We start from the raw sequence: 19,239 nt of genomic DNA, 5'->3' as shown, positions 1-19,239 counted from the left end.
CTGTGCAGCCCAGAATCAACTGATATCTTAGATATAGCAAGAACACGTTTGAACGACCCAGATCCAGAGGTCTAATTTTAGAACCCACTACAATCTTTAAATTACAGCATCTCTGTGTCTACCGTTCTGGTCTGTCGACTGCAGAGAAAGACAGTAGCCTGTATGGATACACTGTGAAATCCCTGATGTGGTCAGAAAGAGCATGACAGAAAAATCAGATTTAAATAGAGGAAACTCGGAGTTAATTAATCAGGTGCTCATTGGCATCTATTCTAATATGCAGATGAGTTTAACTACATTTGTAGTAAGACAGAATAGATTCATTCAGGAAAAATAACATGCTTTAGGTGTATTTTTAGGTACTTAGATCATAACAAAAATACAGTCTCTGTTAAGTTCATTTACTTATTCTAGGAATGCAGTGCTGCAGAAGTCTGTGTTTATTGATGTTTAGAATGAAGCGAGAGCAGCATGTAAAAGGCTGAGTGTATCAAGGGACCAACAGAATAGCAAACGAAAGGATAAATACAAACTTGCTAATATATTGCAATTTTTCAGGTAGCATTACTTAAATTCAAGGCAGGAAAAAAAGAATCTGAAGACTGTCATGGATGCAAACTAATACAAGGGTTGTTATCCGTGTTAGTCACACAGGATCAAAAGATAGATTCCCCCCTCCCCCCCACCCCATATTAGTAACTATATTTTATACCAATTGTCCCTGCCCATGGCAGGAAGGTTGGAACTACATGATCTTTAAAATCCCTTCCAATCAAACCATTCTATGATTGTATATTTTTATTTAATATAGAATATATTATTTGAGAGCATCAAATAACCTATTCAAGGCACTTACCTACAGCAAGCATTGGCTCATACTGTTTAATGTTTTTTGTTGTAAGAGGTGGGCACATGCGGATAGCAAACGGAGGCAAGGGAAGTCCTGAAAGAAGTCCAGTCAGCAGAAATTTGAGGTGCACTTCTTGCAGAAAAGAACTCTTTAACTGTTCTTCTCCAGCAATTGTGCCTTGCCCTGCTTAAAAATTAAAGCTCTTATTAGTATTAGGTTTTAATTGGAGATGTTATGAAAAGTTATCAGACACAGGAGTTTATAAATTAAAAATTACAAATAGTCTAATGTATAAAAGAGCAATGTTTATTTAAAAACGCATTCCTTCCTGTTGAATTCTGTATGATGAAATTTTTGGAAGACTGCACTTCCAAAAATTTCTCCAATACAAACTTTTTCCCCTAACACTAAGAAGGAAAAAAAAAAAAAAGTAAGGGAAAAAAAGTAAGTGCAACCATTTCAGTCTTCTTCCAGATTTCAAGGGTAGCTTTTATTTTTTTTTTCCTCTCCTTTTGTTTTTAAAGTTAGTTACAAATATTTTAAAATTACTAGACCAATCCAAAGACTTATGGAAGTATAACTCCAAACAGTAAAATCTGAGTGCAATCTACCGCTAGAAATACAGTGAATTTGCTCAGATACAACAATAAAGATGGGCGCAAAAAAGATGTAATTCCACTGCTGTATACCTTCTGCAGTCAGTTGTACCAGTCTGTATGATGCAAGGCACAAAATAACAACAGCTATGACGTCAATCACTACAGGAAATGCAGGTAAGAAAAATCATGCCCTAAATGTCATCTTTAAACATACAAGATAAAGTGCAAAAGAACCTCCCACAGTGGTAAGTTGCCGGCGCCAGCTAATACAGTCAACTTTTACCAAAAGCAATTCCAAATGTGTGCCTTTGTATTTCTGAACAGCACTAGTTGCTTTTCCAATAAAATTTAGTTTTACAACGTAAAGGTAACCGTCTTTACAGAACATCTCTCAATACCAAAGTGTTGGTTGCTATCTAGATGTCACAAAGATGGGTCGCATCAGATAAACTGTCTTTATCTGTTTCAGATGACCATCAAAAAACCGAAGGAATTTTGGCCAAATTCCATTTTAAATTACCTTTTTTCCTTTCAGAGAACCTCAACATAAAATCCTAAAAAAGATTATTTTGATAATTTATTTAGTAAACAGGAATTCTTTTCTTTCATAATTACTATTTAAATTGCACAGAAAATAATTCTAACATATGTAGTTCTTAAGTAAGCTAAGATGTACAATGACGCAAGAATCCTAGAAATAAGTAGAGTAATATTAGTGAAAGAAATTCTTACCAATCATGTTGTCTAATGAGAGATCTGGAAGTTTATTTTGAAATGCTCCTACAGGGATTCCACAGAATGAGACAGGGGAATACAAAGGTGATGCACTTAAACTGCTGTGAAAGAAATGAAAACAAGTTGCTAACACAAACTGGATCACCTGTTGACTTAGGTCCTCAATTTTGTTTTGTTTTGGTTTTTTTCCCCCTCAGATTGTTCTTTCAGTATTCCTACCACTTACTACTTGCAGAACATTTTGAGAAGATTATTCCCACTATCAACTTCCATGAACAACTCCACCAGGAGACAACGCACACAAAAATGTACAAAATTCAAAATAACTTTCATCTTCCTTACAGAGATATTTCTAAGTAACAGAAAAACAGACAGATGTATTCCCTGTTCTGAAGTAAGCACTGAATGGAAGTTTTTAAATATATTGTGTATTAGTATGTACAGCTATGTTAATGAATACAGCTAAGCAACAATCATAAATATTTCAACATTTGAGAACAGATTCCCAAACCTGGGGAACGGTTTTTGTTAACCTATATAAACTTACATAGGTTCCAGATGACAAAACCCATGACTGAAACACTGCCTTTCACCTAAGCATATGAAACACGAGTGCCTCTGCATATACAAAGTTACAGCAGAAACTTACAGGATTATCTATGTCTACTGTCTTGTGAGATATCTACGCGTCAGGTTTTTGGGTTATTTTTCCCCCAACAACTGTGATTGGGTTCCAGCAAAATCTCCATCTTAAAGGGACTCAAACAGCCTTTGCAGCCTTGGTAATCATATCTTGCTGAGCTGAGGGCAGGTCTATGTCACAAGCAAAGACCAAAGACTACTGACTGCACCTAGCTGTACGCAAAAAATGCTGTTTAAGGCACGTACAAAACCTTCATCTTTAAAATCTCACAGAGTTCAAATTTTAATTAAGATCACCAAATCCAGCAGGATCAAGAGCTAATGGAAGAAGACTCCTTCCAAATCCGTTAAAGACTCTGTGCCAACTAGAAATATGCTTTACTTTTCAGTACAATCAAACCATATCCAAAATCCTCTAGGCTCACTGGTTCTTATATTATTATTATTATTTCATTTTTCCTGGTTATATAATCATGGCAAAGATCAATGTTTTAGAAAGGAGTCTAAGAATACAAGAAGTAAACCCCAGCAACCTACGGATCCTAAACAGCTATCTTGGATATGCGTCACAAAGAATCCATCTAATAGTATTTTTGAGAACACCAAGAATAAGAACATTAAATCACTGATGAGCAACAAAAGGATCTGTGTTGAAATCTGGTACTACTGACATTTAAAAGTATGCTAAGACTTCTGTTTTTCTTTTATGGCAGTAAGTTATTTATTTTATTCAATAGAACTTTGAAGGTTTATTGCAGCAGAACTACCTTAGTACACTGAATGTTCAAAGAACTATACTACTTCATATAGTATTTTTAGAGACCGCTCAAAATCTAAAACTCTAAAGGCTTTGTATATAAAGAATATTGTTTATGTAGTTCCAATCCCCTGCCATGGGTAGGAACAATTGTATATAAAAATACCACCGTATTCCAGCCACCTGCTGTGCAGCCTCATATTGCTCTGTGTCAAGTTTGCACAAATCTAGCAGAAAACCTTTCTGCTACTAAAAATGTAGTCCTTCCCAGACTCATTTTGAAGTCCTTTCATGTGACTGAAAGTGAGGGATCCATTCCTGAGAAAAGTCATGTAGTCCGAAGAAAGCCAAATGAGAAGAAAATGTTCCCCCGAAAGAATGTGAATATTCATTCTATCTTCTGTTTTCTTATTTCAACCACTTAGTATGGAATTATTTTGTAAAGAAAGAAGAGTAAATACAGTTCCTTCACTTTCCCAAAGCATAGGAACGAATCTATTTGGATGATATATTTTGTTCCTCTTCCTTTCATTCATATACATGTATAGCACACATCACACTACCATACACACAAGGACATCACTGTTGCTTTTGGAATATAATTAAATACTACACACCACTTGTAAATGTAACATATGGAAGCTTTGATAAGAAAAATAAATCCCATTACCTGTTACGCACATTTCTGCCAGAAATACTGGATTTTAATTCCCAGATCATTACCCTGCCATCACTGACTATGAGAGCTGCAGAATTCTCATTCACTGGGCAACACACCATACTGAAGGGTCGAACTGTTTTTGTTACCCTGATTGCATCACACTGACTTCTTAAATCATAAATCAGCTCCTGAACTGGGTCTGGATCTGTAACATCAATGTCCCACAGAGGACAAACAATTAGATGGGAAAACATATGATGTGATCAATCAACAGAGGTAAATCTGCAGCATGACTGAGCTCTTTGGTTGAAATCTATGTGCTTCCTGTTCAACAATTAAGGAAAACAATCAAAAACTATATACTGCTGCTCTTGCTGTACAAAACACAGCTCTGAAAAGTTCTCCAAAAAATGTAACTTTGTCTTTAAAATATCTTATTCCACACGACTCTTGCAAAAATCTAAAAAAAAAAAAAAAAGACTGTTTCATATCTTAGCAGAAAGTGTATCTGCTCTCCACATTTGGTTTATTAGTAAACCTGGAAGCAAGTAATATAGCTCACTAGAGCTAATTACCAAACTACCAAAACTAACCAAAAAACCAACCAAACAAAAAAAGCCCCCAAAATCATTTATTTACATTTACAGAACCATGTTTTCCCTTCTTTTTTTCCAATCTCCTCCATCATATTTAAAAGGCTATTCTTAATAACATTTCATAAAAGAGACAAAGGTTTAATAATTTAGATTTTAATCTAAATTTCAGTCCATGTCTTAGTTCTAAAATCAATTCTTCCAATTGACCAAATGACTTCTAAAACCTTGTGTCCACCTGGAAAATACGGGGTTTTTTTAAAGATAAAAAGAACACACTAATCATCTTTTATCTGAAACATTCTTGTATATGCGACTGTTAAGCCACCTCATAATTAAAGTATTATTTGGTGATAAAAGGATTTTCAGGACATTAATATATCTTATTTTGCACTAAATATCACAGAAGTCAAAAAAAATTTTGGGAAAATGCAGCATAAATTTAAATTTAATGTATAAGAGGAAAAAAAAACACTAGATGGGCTGTAATTCACCATCATGTATGAGGCATGATGGTTAATATTGGTGTTAAAGTATTTAATTAAATGTTCATTTCTGGACATTCTTGACACAAAACTTACCTGGCTCTTCATTTGGAGTTCCAGTTATACTGCAGCTAGATCTGCGAACTCTTAAAGTTATACAACCATTTTCATGTAGGCAAAATAACCCATCACGCTGAAAACAAGGAATTACCTAGGTAAAGAGATACTACATTATATTGCGTTATCAAAATTTTATCCTTTGCAAAGTCCATTTGCAAATGAACATACAATTCCTGATGTATAAGCAAGTCACTAAAAACGTTACCATTAATGCAACACTTCAATGAAGTTCTTTAGCTACAGTACTTGTGACTAAGAAAGTAAATTAAATTTGAGAAATTCATTAAAAGTTTTTGTTCGAATTGTGTACTGGTTTGGGATATTTTTTTTTTAAACATTGATGTACTCATATATTCTTTTCTAGCTATCACTTTTTTAAAAAAAACCAACAAAAAAAAAAAAACAACAAAAAACCCTCAAACCTTCCTTTTTTGGTATCAGAATTCATGATTCCAAGAGAATAAAGATGCTTCAATAAGACCTCGGGCTAGACTTAGCTGTCTAATTAAGCAAAGGTAGATGATCAGAGAACTATTACTAACTTTATTAACTTGTGTATAAGCAGCTTAAACACCGGAGAACAAAACGTCCTTTTTCCACAGCACTGTTTCCACACTGGTAACTTCTGTAACGCCCAACATAAAGTGGGTTTGCTGCAGACTTCAGAAAACTAAAGTAAACTATGCTTGGTTCAAAGGGTATTTCCCCCCCCCAATGAGCTAACTTTTCATCCTCTAGAACTAATCAAAACACAACTAGCAATGGGTCACGAATTTACATATGATCTGAATAAACTATTACAATGGTAGAAACGACTGAAATTTTCATTACCTGTAGGAAAGGCACACCTGTTCTTTCAATTGCAATAACACCCACTGTCTGATTCACTTCCAAGTCAAGAATCAAAATTTCTCTGGGATACAGTAACAGCATGTAGTTTCTTTTGGAAGGCAAATATGACAACTGAAGACAGTCATTGAGTGTCACAGATTCAGCACTGTAAAACATTAGATACAACTTTAATCAAGTTGTGTCAACAAATACTTCAAGTTCAAAATAAAATTAACAGTATAAACTTCCATGCAGCTGCATTTTTTTCCAAGTATTCCCTATTCTGTTCGCTAGGCAACGGTAGATTTCCATTTAATTGCTACAGCAGTGCAAAGCATCACTGAATTTCAAAAGATACACACTCTATTGACTTTTGTCTAAATAAGATCACAGAGTAATTTTTAAAATGGTATGTGATTCAAATGTAACAAGTCTAATTCTTGCACATCTCAAATACAAAGCAATTCAATTATGAACAGTGCTAACTGCTATGATATTTACCGGTATTCATGGGAAATGACCCTTAAACATACTGCTCACTTCAATTTCTATATTATTATGCATATTACTTTATTTTGAAATGAACTGAACTAGCCTATCAAGAACAGCAGTCTTCAAAATTCAGAGAAAGTGGCAAAGAGCAGGAAAGTTCATCATTTCATCATGATCATCAGTTCATCATGAACGTTAACAGAAGACTGGCTGCAAGGTAAAGAGGTTCATTAGGTACATGCAATCCAATGAACTGTACCCAAGTCAAATTGAAGAAAATCATCCTCATACTGTGTTCAGTTTTGAAAGCCTCTGAACCCATTTGATGTATCATCCCTTCTGAAGTGTTGTGTTTGGCTTTAATCTCCTCGTTCTACCACACACTAAACCCCCCTTACACACTTCTTGCAATTCATTCCTTGCTTCAGGACTATGAGTCTCTTTTTGTCCGCAGTCACCTTCCTGACAATCTCCTGCTCCTCTTTCCTCAAACTCACGCAAAACCACATAAATCATTGCTGCTACAATTCTTCCTCCCTTTTTCCCATTCCAGTCTTATCAGGTGTTCTGGATGGAAGAGGAGGAAGAAAAGGGAAGACTATTACACCTTTGGCAATATTAATATACAATTTAAAATGCAATCAGGAGAATGCAGAAAAATGGTATATTTGTTGTTTTGCTGTTATTACAGAGCACACATAAGGCCACAGCAGCATATGTACTGTCTCAGTATTTGCAAATCAGGTGTTCTGTCTGATGCAGCACAAATCAGGCATCTTAGAACACAAAATGACAAGATCACGCCCATTAACTTCATGTAAGAATCACAATTTCTTAAATGATTACCAGAGGAGGTATCATCAAGCCTTCTCCCCAGTTTGCAATTTAAACACCTTATTAAAACAGTATAAATTTCCTATCTGCACTAAATTTTGGTGTCTACTGCTAACTGATAATACAGTCTGATTAGTTTGTTCTCACATTTAATAGAGGTTTCATAAATACTTTTATTACTCAAACAGAAAATACAAAAAGAAAAAAAAAAGAATTACACCACACAAGAAAGCGGCCTAGAGAATTTCTAACAACAAAAAAACCCTACCAAACCTCTAAAGGCAACAACTTTAGTTTTAAAAGGTCAGAAGATACACAAATATGCATGTATAAATTCTAATTTTACTTATACACTATTAACTTAAAAACCACACCTCCCACTGCGGTATCACTTACCACATCAGAATGAAAACGCTTCTCAGGTAACAGTACTTACATAATTTCTACACTCTTATTATATCCTTTCTCATTCCACAATTGAAATGAATTACATTAACCCATATTCATCTTTTTTCCCCCCCTCCTCTGAGAAAGATGTTTCCAAATTTACACCTGCATGAAAATCTGTTAGTGAAGGGAGAACATCATGTCATTAACTTATATAAAACATGCTGGGATGATATGGCTGTTCTTATGAACAGAACTGAATGAATATCTGTCAATATTACATTCTTAAACAACATCCTCATATAGGATATCCATCTATCTGCCTACCCCAATGAATTTTCTTTTTTTAAACTAATTACCTTATACGCTTTAACCCAATTATACCTATAAAATATACAGGTATACAAAACATTATCCGAGAAGAAATATTTGCAACCTACCTTGGTTTTTCATTACTGATTAAGATTTTTACTTTATCAAGGGCCTTTTTGGCCCCCGTAGCAGCAGCCAGCTTGTTGTGAGAAGGACTGGCATGGGGACTAGAGATGTAAACTTTCTTCCCTGAGCTGGCAGGAGCTTTGGAAGGAGAGAAGTCAGAGATGAACACTATTCCTTCACTGGTGAGCACTGTACCAAGAAAAACAGTTTTTGTTATAGCAAAATCCGCAATTTGATTGTGGCGTTCCATTTTAACGAAAGTTTGGTGGGGAGAAATGCTAATAACTTTAATACTACTGCATTAGGTAGAAAACTCATAATTCTAGACAACCAGCACCTTCTACTGAAAGAGCAGCAGATGTTCCATTACAATTAATTAATGGCCACAAAAATCCATTTTTCAAAATTAAGTCTATACTAAAAAAATACTGTGGGGACTACAGGTAGAAACCTCTTGGTTGTTCAGAACAGTTAGTCTCTCTCATCAACTATTTTTCTTTAAGCTTCACAACGCAAACAGAAGGCAGGGTTGCCCACATTGGCTATGTCACCATTTTTTGTTCTCATGCAGACCATGGCTCAAAGAATCATTAACTCACATTATTTATGTTGCAGCATAATGATTCAGCTAAGCTGTAAAGATGTAGCTAAGATTTTACTACATGTTTATAGAAGATTGAATGGTACAGCAGGTAAAAAAATACAACTAATGGTGACTCTCTTATTTCTCTTAGTTTCTTTCCACTAAAATGCGAATAAATCTGTACTACATTGCCCTTCATGTCCAAATTGCTGCTGAAACTGATGCTCACACTGTATTACTTTCAAAAAAAAAAAAATCTTTTCTGTTGAAGGTAACATTTATTCTTGGTCTACTCATCTCACTGGATTCTCCCTCAGCATCCATCCTTTTATAGCTTTTTATGTCAGACTAACAGAGCTCTCTATACTTGGCTTCCTCCAGCTCCCTATCTACATGCTTTACACCTTCTTTTGTAAAGTCTCAAACAATTCTTTTCAGACATCTCTTCAACTTCTCTACTTATGGCTACTTTTCCCCTCCCCTCACACAACAACATTTTATTTTAGAAGATTCCACACTGGCCAAAGACTCCCTTTTCTTTGTTTTGAGAAGACTTCTTGGCAGTTATGACATTATTCTTTCCAATCCATTACTTTTAATCTCAATGTTAACATTTTAGTTTAACATTTTTCCTGGTCACATATATTTAGGTCACACTATTTATACATATAAACTTACAAGCTAAGTGGGATGGATCAAAGGGGTCAAATGAAAAAGACAGGATATTTTCCGCATAACTTTTCTTCCAGAGTTTGGTGCCCGTGTCTGCATTCCACAGTACAATATAGTTAGGTGGATGAACTGCAAGCAGTAAATCTCTAGAAGCATCTTGATTCCACAACCACTGCATATCTGTCAAAAGAAAGAAGGAACAACAGTGAAATTAATTTTCAAAAGTTTGTTCTATTTTAAAACTATTTTTGTTCTATAAAACCCCATCTTTAAAGAAATGAAGTGTGACTTGTTAGTAACAAGATGCTTCTATTTCACAATTCTAAAAAATAAGTTCCTTTTATGACCTGAATTGATGTTTTCAACATGCAGCAATAAATTGGGTTACACATGTCTGCACACATGCACACAACGCACATCCTATCTGCAGAAGTCAGATCTTTTCAGCCATTGAATTCCCATCTGAAACAACATACTGTACTGTACAGAACCATTGTACAGTTAAAATGAAAAGAATCATACAACATCCCAATTGATATTTGGGATGATGCAATCAACCATAACATCATCCCAAATTAACATTTGAGATGGTATCCGTATTGGACCAGGAAACAAATGTCTTCTCCACTTCAAATACTTTTTAAACAGAGAGTCCTAAGTTCAAGAGCAAAATGAAACTGATTGTAACACAGAATCAAGAATATAAGTACAGCGCTCAAATGCCAGGGTCAGTCTGAAGAGGTATGGTTGCCAATCATCACAGCTGGGCATCATTTAAACATTCAAGATAAATGGACATAAAAGACTGCTTTCTGTTAGTAAGAACAGAGAGACACCTCAGTTACCTGAAAGGAGCTGTATTAGAGCTACCTACAAGCTCCATCAGGCAGCGTTTTAGACAATAGAATGGGTCAGGCAGGCAATGGATGAAGTCCCTCCAGCCCTACCACTCACTGCATGGCCTCACCAGGTCACAGCTTCTCTACAGCATGTTCATATATATTAAGATGTTGAAAACACTTCCTTCCTCAGCTGTTCTTCTGTTTATCAATTCAGCTTTTTCAGAGCTGGTAAGTGCTTCTCACTGAGTTTCAGAGAAAAAAAAAAAAATATCCAGCCACACATGTCCCAACCAGTTACAGTGTAAGTTAAAAAAAGGTTAACTCCTCCTCAGCTGAGTTTGGATCAAATAAAGAGTTGTCCCTTACACTGATGTACCACTTTTCTCCTCACTGAAACAGCCAGGCTCCTGCTGTAATCCTACAAAGCTCTTGCAGAAAACACACAAAACACACAGAGAACCAGCAGATCACTCCGATGCTCAATCTCTGTATTTGCAACATTTTCTACAGGCTTGTAAAAAGCCAGAGATCTCAGAAACAGACTGAAAGGAAAAGAAGCCGCTTTTGAGAGAGGTTATTGCTGAATCAAATAAGGGACTGAGGACAGAATGGAATTTTAATTCTGTTGCTTATTAACTTTTTTTCAGCACTCAGCAGATTGCAAAGCCTTCATTGGGTCTGAAAACCTGAAGAAATCTGCAAACGGCATGGTCAAAACTCCAAACATTCAGTGAATTGGTGTCAGGAGTAAATACTATGCAACTTACAACACACACGCACAAAGAAATAAAACTAATAAAATTAACTGCAGTCAACAGAATAAATTTTCAGTGTCCCACCATGAAACTTACAGACTTACAATATTCTATCTAGTTTCACAGGATTTCTAAAAACAGATTAATAACAAAATTAGATTGTTGGGGTTTTTTTGTTAAGCGGGCTTTCATATAATAGAATTTAAAATAAAAAACAGGTATAATACAAGCATCATCACAAGTTTTTAAAATAGTTCAAATAAACTATAAATTATTCTTAGAAACTCATTATGGTCGTTTCTCAGGCAGGGAGGGGGAACATTCTAAAATTTACTTCAGAAATAATTTGTAGACATACAGCTAGCATGGACAGCAGTAACAATAAAGAGAAATCCAGAACATGCAGCACAACATGTTGATGCCGCTGTACTTGCAGCGTTATCCCTCCCAGCTAATTCTGAAAGAGCCACTCCGATGCTGGAAGCAGTCCACTGGCAGCATCAGCACAGGTACTGGAAGCAGACCAGGCACAAAGCTGACCAGGTTCCAATGCTCTAGCCAGCTCCTGGTCAGCTGTTAGGAGTGGTTCCAACAGACAGAAAAGTGCCTACCACAAGTAATTAGAACCAAAAAATCAAGTTTTACAATAGCAGGAGACTACTGCTATCAACTACAAACTGCACCTACTAAAGCAATGGTAATAAGGATATTGAGTGTGTGATGCACTAAGGAATGAAGGCTAGATCTTTTGATTCCCTTTTCTGAGTTCTAACACTACCTTAACTTTCTCATTGATGAAGTACAAGATGCTAATGAAAGGGAGCATTTGATGGGTGACACCTTACTAATAGACGAGCACAAAAGGAAGCAAGGAAAAAGACAATTATTCCTTTCCAATACATTCTCTTAATTGTGTTATACCTGGCCAGCGGCTATTCTCCCTCCTTCATCAGACCAATTAAGATAGTACTGACCTCTACACCAAGTTTCTAGAAATTTCTGCCTCTAGCACAAGCAAACATAAATCTCCTATAGCTCACATTATCATAAATGCACAGCTCCTCCCTCCAGGCTTTTTGGTTTTGTTTGTTTGAGGGTTTTTTTGTGGGATTTTGATTGCTTGGTTGGTTTTTGCTTTTGTTTCTTACTTCCCCCAGACTTGTGAAATTCCTGAATGAGATAATGATTTTTTTTCTCTGGTAATGCGATAACAAATCTTCAAACATCCAGCTGACCAGAACTGTTCAGGTAGAGTTTACTGGGTATTTTTCAGACCTTCCCAGCCGCACTGGGCTACGACCCACAGAACAGAATCAAAAGCAGCAAATACAACCGCTAAACTTTCTCAAACGAAAGCCAATCCCAGTTATTTATACCATCTCAAAATTCCTCTCTCTCTTCACTGTGCTAATCCTTACCATTTATGTCTACTTAATTACACTTAAAACCTAAGTCAAATGTACCATACTCAGTTTCAAGACCTCAAACTACCAACTATATGCAAAACTGACCTTATTTACAACTGTCTTCTATGCTAAAATTTACACAGTATCTCATTCTTTCTCCTTTTCACATCTTAATATTGCAATGCATAGAAAGGCTGCTCTGAAGCTATGAATCAGACAACTGGACAGATGCTCAAAAAAACCTTCTCTCTCTAATTATCTTGCAAACGTATGTTATCATGCTAGTATATTTGATCACAAGTAGCTGTATAATGAACTATATAAATAATTGTCACAGTACATGTGCATAATCAAAACTCTTAACTTACAGCAATGTAATACTGTTAAAGTACTACACCACTACAGATGGCATTAACATTCAGGTGCAATGCAAACTGCACTACATCCCCAATTCAAAAGCAGGCAGATGTACTTGACACTGTAAATATTTCAAACAATAACATTAATAAAAATAGATTCTAACACTTTGTCAGAAGATCTTGAAAAACATTACTATAACAAATTAAATCTCACAGCATCCCTCTGGGAGACAATAAATCTTACATTTACGCATAAAATGAGGAAGCAAACACACAGAAGGCTAGTAATCCCAACAGTAAAACTCTATGGCAGAATTAAGCGTAGTTTACAAAACCTAGGTGATGGATTTGTACACAATATTCCATAAAGCAACTTCATACAAACATCATGCACTATCATTACCTTGAATTGGTTTCGCATGTTCTTGTATTTCACAACGAGCCGTGCCTGTTGCCACATCCCATACAATTATTTTTCCAGTAACATCAGCAGAAGCTAAACGTAAAGAATATGGAGAGCCAATATTGTGATGGTAATTTTCTTTAGCCCATTTAACCTGAAGATAGAGATGAAAATTGGTTAAAGGAAGTAAACATACACAACAAAGACACTGTACTCCGTATTTTTCAGATTGATAAACAAATAATAATTAACAGATCAAAAAAGCATAGTAATAGTTAATGTTAATAGCATCTGCATAAGCATACCTTTAAGCTGCCATCAGTTGTGCAAATTTAAGGTATGTTGCAACTGTGCTGCATGACTTCATGGTTGATATTTTCAAATTACATAAATCAACAATCCTTGTTCCTGAAGGCAACTACAACAATCCATAAATATACGCTATACGTATAAAAAATTTACTCAAACATTTTGAAGAAACTAAATGGCAATGTTTAGGGTTGCGTGGGCATCCACAAACCTACATCCACTGATTTCCAAACAAGTGAAAGCTGAGAATTTAACATCCAATTTTTATATACATCCTAAAAACATGTCATTTTCCTAATCTGTCAAATATTATGGTATTAGGGAGAAAGAAAGATCAGTCTTTCATCTATGCGTAGACTCATGTCAAGTTATTGCTGTCATTTGCCATCTTTTTGGTCCTTTTCAGCATGTTGCCACCACTGATTTCAACATATTACTTTCTGGTTTGGGATTTCAAGCTGCACGGGCTTGCAAGTTGGTAATACTTATGAAAGCCGTATGTCTTGAAATTTGAAACATTCTGTCTACAAGTCTTCTGAGATTATAAGGAGATAACACTGACTTCTTCCTTATCTATTCAACGTGGACTTGTTTTGCTAGCTACTTTAAAGGTGAACTTCTGCCCCTAAGAGAGACCAAAGACACTAACAGAATAAAGCAATCTTAATGCTAAGCTAATGGGAATTTACCTACTACAAAAATGACAGTGTAGCTACCCAGTTGTGTGCTGTCACAGTACCTGACAGAGAAGGGGTAAGGCCAAACACAAGACTTTTTGCAGACATTGAAAGCATGACATAAAAAAAATAGAAACAGAATTATCATTAGGTGCCACTAACTTTGCAACATGAATTAGATTTATAACAGCATTCAAAGCACTGGAGCCACCTTTGCGCTACCCCTCTCAGAGGAGTGACCAGGATCTATCTCAAAAGCCTACCTGAATAAATTAAACAAACATTACACATGCACAGTAACCAATCTTCAAAGAGCTCTAGCTATAAACCCAAAGCATTTTTCTACCAGAATAACAACAAATTCTTGGGACACTCTCCTCTACCTGCAAATATCAGTTTTGAAATTCCTGCTTCCTTGCTGTTCAAAAAAAATTACCCATGAGGATACCTGCATGTAGCTATGTATCTATTATAAAAAGTAACTGTAGAAACCTACAATGCTATTTATTCTTCAGTTAAATATACATTACTTTGAAGCAAACTGCAAGTCTTGAAAACATCATTTCCCAAGGGAGGAGTTGTCATCAAGTTATGAAGAACAAAAAGGAGATCTTCACGTAATCAGTCTTAACCAGATCTCATGTGGCTTTCTCACACCGTAAACTCTCTCTTCTCATGGCAGTCGCACTGCTCCAACAAAGTCCCCACACACGACCTAATCCTCTGCTAAATTATTTTCTTACTGTATTGGTCACTGCCCTTCTAATCTGACTTCAAAATACAGCAGCATTGGTCAGAAACAGGAACCAGAGGTGAAATTTTTTTAATTTTCACAATCTCACCTAATTTATAAAGTTTTATTATCCTAGTTTATTAATACATCAAAATGCACACAAATGTAATTTCAATCCTCCCAGTTTTGTGACAGATCAAAAAATTCCTCCTGTAATTAGATTTTCTTTTGTAAAAGCACTCCTCCAAGTACTCTTTGTAAAGGTACCAAAAAAAAAAATCGGATATAATCCACTCCATACAAAGTTATCAGGCTCCCACAAACACCTTATGGAGAGATGGACAACTAACATGGATCAATTTTCAGTGAAATCGTTACCTATTCCAAACACAGTTTTGACAGCCAAAGGACAGGAAGCATTTAAAGAAAAAAGTTAAATGTACTGCAAAAGGATTATGAAACAATTGATTTTTTTTTCTTTGCTTTTTTATTACAGGTAGTGGTGTGTTTTGAAATTTCAGAACTGAAGCATGGGTTTTTGGGGAGAAAATCCTCTGTAGACTGGGTTTGCTGGAGCGAACCTCTACTACAAAGAGTTTAAGTCAGACATACACAGCAGACTTCTTACAGATCCCCTCGAGATTATTTATGCTCTTAGCACTTACAAACTCTTAAAAAACAGTCAGGAATTGAAGAAAATGTCTTAGAAATGTAAAAGTATCCGCAATGATCATATCCTCATAATAATTTTTAATATAATACCTATTTCTTAAAGTGGAATAGAATTTCTCTTCATTCTTCCTCCTCATAAATTAGTCATTTTCTTACAGTCTATTTCTGTTAATAAAGCATCAGATAGTGGTTTTGAAAAATTACCTTATAAATTATATAAAACCTATTTGGCCTTCAACATTTGGTTTCCTATTGAAATAACGTTACTTCTCAAAGCTAGTGAGTGTAACTGAACCACATTAAAATGCTATCACTACATGGATCAAAAACTAATTTTGCTACAACTTATTATCTAAGCGAAGTGAAAATTTTAAAAGAGAGTCATCATTATAGCTGCTACCTCCATATCACTTACATTTTCTATTTTTTTTTACACAATTATAGACATTGGAATTGATCTGTTCCCTTTAAAGGGCAGCTTGAAAACAACTGAGGCTAAGGGTATCCTTACCTAAACAAGTTGTGAAAAGGCGAGCAAAGGTATTGATTCACAAAGCGTTGCTTACTCTGTGGTTGCTATTATGTACACACCTTTGTTCTGAGATAACGGAGGAATAACCTCTCCTTACTGAGAGTCAGACAAGTTGCCTAACATTTGTCACACGAGAGACTATTCATAACAGCAGCATAAACTCTAAGTTGGGCTACCCTGAGAATCCCCAAACTTCATTGGAAGATTTAGGCACATATACAAACATGCCGGAAGGAATCAGGTTTTGGTCCTTTGTGACATTTTAGCATTATTTTTAAACATGTCACAGCACACAAGTGTCAAAAAACAACATAAAGTATCGATTTTGAAACCTAACCTTTCTAACTTCCTTTTTGCCAGTGAGTTTCAAAATTCTTTCTAACCAAGCAAAACTATTTCCTAAACTTTACAACCATTTTTAAAAGCTATAATGTCACCCGGACGGCTCTTGGCCAAAACCTTGTACGGATCTGTATCAGTTTTGCCCTACCTATTTATTTTCACCCAGGATTTGAACAGTTTATTATTATGAAAAACACACTTAACTGGACTCTGTAGCACAGAAATACATTATGCTATATAAAGATACATAAATACCACCATCTGTATAACTACTGAATATACTGAAATTTCAAAACCACTCACCAAAAAATTGAAGCTCTTTAATGTGCAGAAAGACATCATCAGAACATGATAGCTCAGAAAACAGGAAATTATCAAACCCAGAGACAAAATAATTGTGTTTAATTTTAAAATACCAGACTGGTCATATCTGACACAGTATTAGTGTAACTCTATGAAGATGGCCCATTTAAAGAAAATTACATATGGGAAAAAATAGTGTGCAATTTCCAGAAGGCACAGTCAAATTTTTTCTTCTACTGCAAAAAACACCAAAATCCCCCTATCTAAAAATCTGTTTTTCTTCATAAACTATTGACTGCCTTCTAATAAAGCATTTGGGCTAAAGGACTATCAAACATTACATCTGCCAGCCAAACATTCCTCTAAACCCTGACTGAATCATTACTCTCCACAGTCAAAGAAATGATGTATCAAAGGAATACATCCTGTTCCACACTTGACACAAAGTCAAACTCTCTGCAATTTCAAGTCAAGGACCTTCAAAAGAAAGTGCAGGTACTCTACAGTTAAGCTTAAATTTTAGCCATTGTTTACCACTAAAATAAATGTTCAGTTTTGTCTGCTATTGTTCCTTTTCTATAGGTAAGAACAGAAGTAAAAACTCAAAAGTAACTTTCTAGTCAAATAGTGCACTGGTTACCCCACAACAGGAAAGATCAGCAAGGGCATCGACAAAGAGATTCATTTGATATTTTGTAATGTTCATTTGAAATTCTGTCACGTTAAGAAACATTTCTGCCTGTGTTCTGTAACACTACCAAATATTTCTATATATTCTATACCTTCTATAAGGGTATACCATCAACCTTAGCTCAAGTTTCAGCATGTATGGTTTGATTTAGTTGTAAAAGAGATCATGCAAAATATGGGTATTTGTCACTAAAATCCATTGTAAATCAAGTGCGATACCATGTCAAGTATTTACAGTGATTTACAAAAATAATATATACACCAGAATCAAGTAATATACTTTAAAACATGTACATCTCACCTTGACAACACTAGCTTTGTGTCTTTCCAAAACCTGTAAAGTTTGAGCAGTATTGGCATCAACTATCAGCACAAGAGAATGACATCCATATGCAATCAAACCTTGCCAGCCCCTAGAAAAGCATATATCATCATCAAACAAGCAAAAAAGAACAAAAAGTACTTCACACCAAAAATGAGGCTTTTTTTGTAAGTTGAATGCATGCTACCAGACACAAACATCAAACAGTAAAAATTATTTAAAAAGACAAAACTCAAAAGCATTATAAAATGCTGTTGTTGCACTGCATGCTGAACCATTTGCTGATGGAACCCGAAGCCACCGCAAAGCATCTCTTTGTGTCTATCTATAAAAATCCTCTTCTGTAAACTTAAGACATCACATAGGAAGGAATTAATGAAGAGCATTCCCAAAATTTATATAGAAGTACATAGGTGAGCAGTATATTTGCAATTACATAATTAATTGCTTTTTTTAAGACAAAAAAGGAGCATGTGAACAATGATTACAGTAACAGTGAAATCTGCTGAGGCTTGTCTAACTTCAGGAGAGCGTAATGCGGCCACATGCGATGACAATTATAAAGCTATGGTGAACACCAAGCAACTAGGAACAGCCAAAGGAGAACAATAAAGTTTCAAACCAAGAACTTCAGAGTACTTCCATGTTCACTGCTTTGCAAGCTGACAAATCTAAACGCCACAGTTTTTAAAAAATCATTTGGTCCAGCTCATTCATTTTCTCTCCCTAAGATTCAGCAGTATTAGGGTAATACTTTGCAGCACAGCTGGGTGAACTCATTGTTCAGAGCAACGAATACAAAAACCAATACACGTGCTGGTTTTGGACATCAAGTCTCAAAAATAACAGAAATAGAAACCAGAAAAAGCTGTTCTAATCTCTACAGTGCGTTGCACCAACAAGACCTCTGCCCCAAGAAGCAAATATCATTGCCAGAAGGGACTGGATGGCTCATCTATGGCCATGGCTGTGTTCGTGCTTGAGAGCTGGATAGCAGCAACTACACCGGGCTCCCTGCCTGCGCCCGGCCAACGGGGAGAGACGGGAGTGTCAGCAACTTCCACAGGGTCTCGTAGAAGGGGGCCTGCCTTCCACACAACGGCACAGCACGCCTATTTTCAGTAACAAAAAAGAACCCGAGTATTTGCCGTGATCACCTTGGCCAAGACGGCAGGACACGATTCCCTCGCAGGAGGCCACAGCCGGCTCTCCACA

The 19,239-nt window shown here is 35.8% G+C and overlaps 1 protein-coding gene across 1 annotated transcript; it reads right to left on the bottom strand.

The window, feature by feature from the left end:
* Positions 1-856: 856 nt before the first annotated feature.
* On the bottom strand, positions 857-19,136 carry LOC104155425 (WD repeat-containing protein 11-like; the record flags this gene model as incomplete). The annotated part of the gene is made up of 10 exons (XM_009709782.1): positions 857-1,033; positions 2,182-2,285; positions 4,254-4,449; positions 5,419-5,533; positions 6,274-6,439; positions 8,427-8,613; positions 9,686-9,859; positions 13,445-13,598; positions 18,004-18,115; positions 18,958-19,136. Coding segments are annotated over 10 exons (1,564 nt in total), but the record flags the coding sequence as incomplete, so codon positions are not given.
* Positions 19,137-19,239: the final 103 nt, after the last annotated feature.

This window comes from Cariama cristata, unplaced genomic scaffold, assembly GCF_000690535.1.
Source record: "Cariama cristata isolate BGI_N322 unplaced genomic scaffold, ASM69053v1 scaffold7381, whole genome shotgun sequence".
In the NCBI taxonomy this organism is placed as follows: domain Eukaryota; kingdom Metazoa; phylum Chordata; class Aves; order Cariamiformes; family Cariamidae; genus Cariama; species Cariama cristata.
Note: the sequence above shows the minus strand (reverse complement) of the source record. Positions and strands in the feature narration are given on the sequence as shown.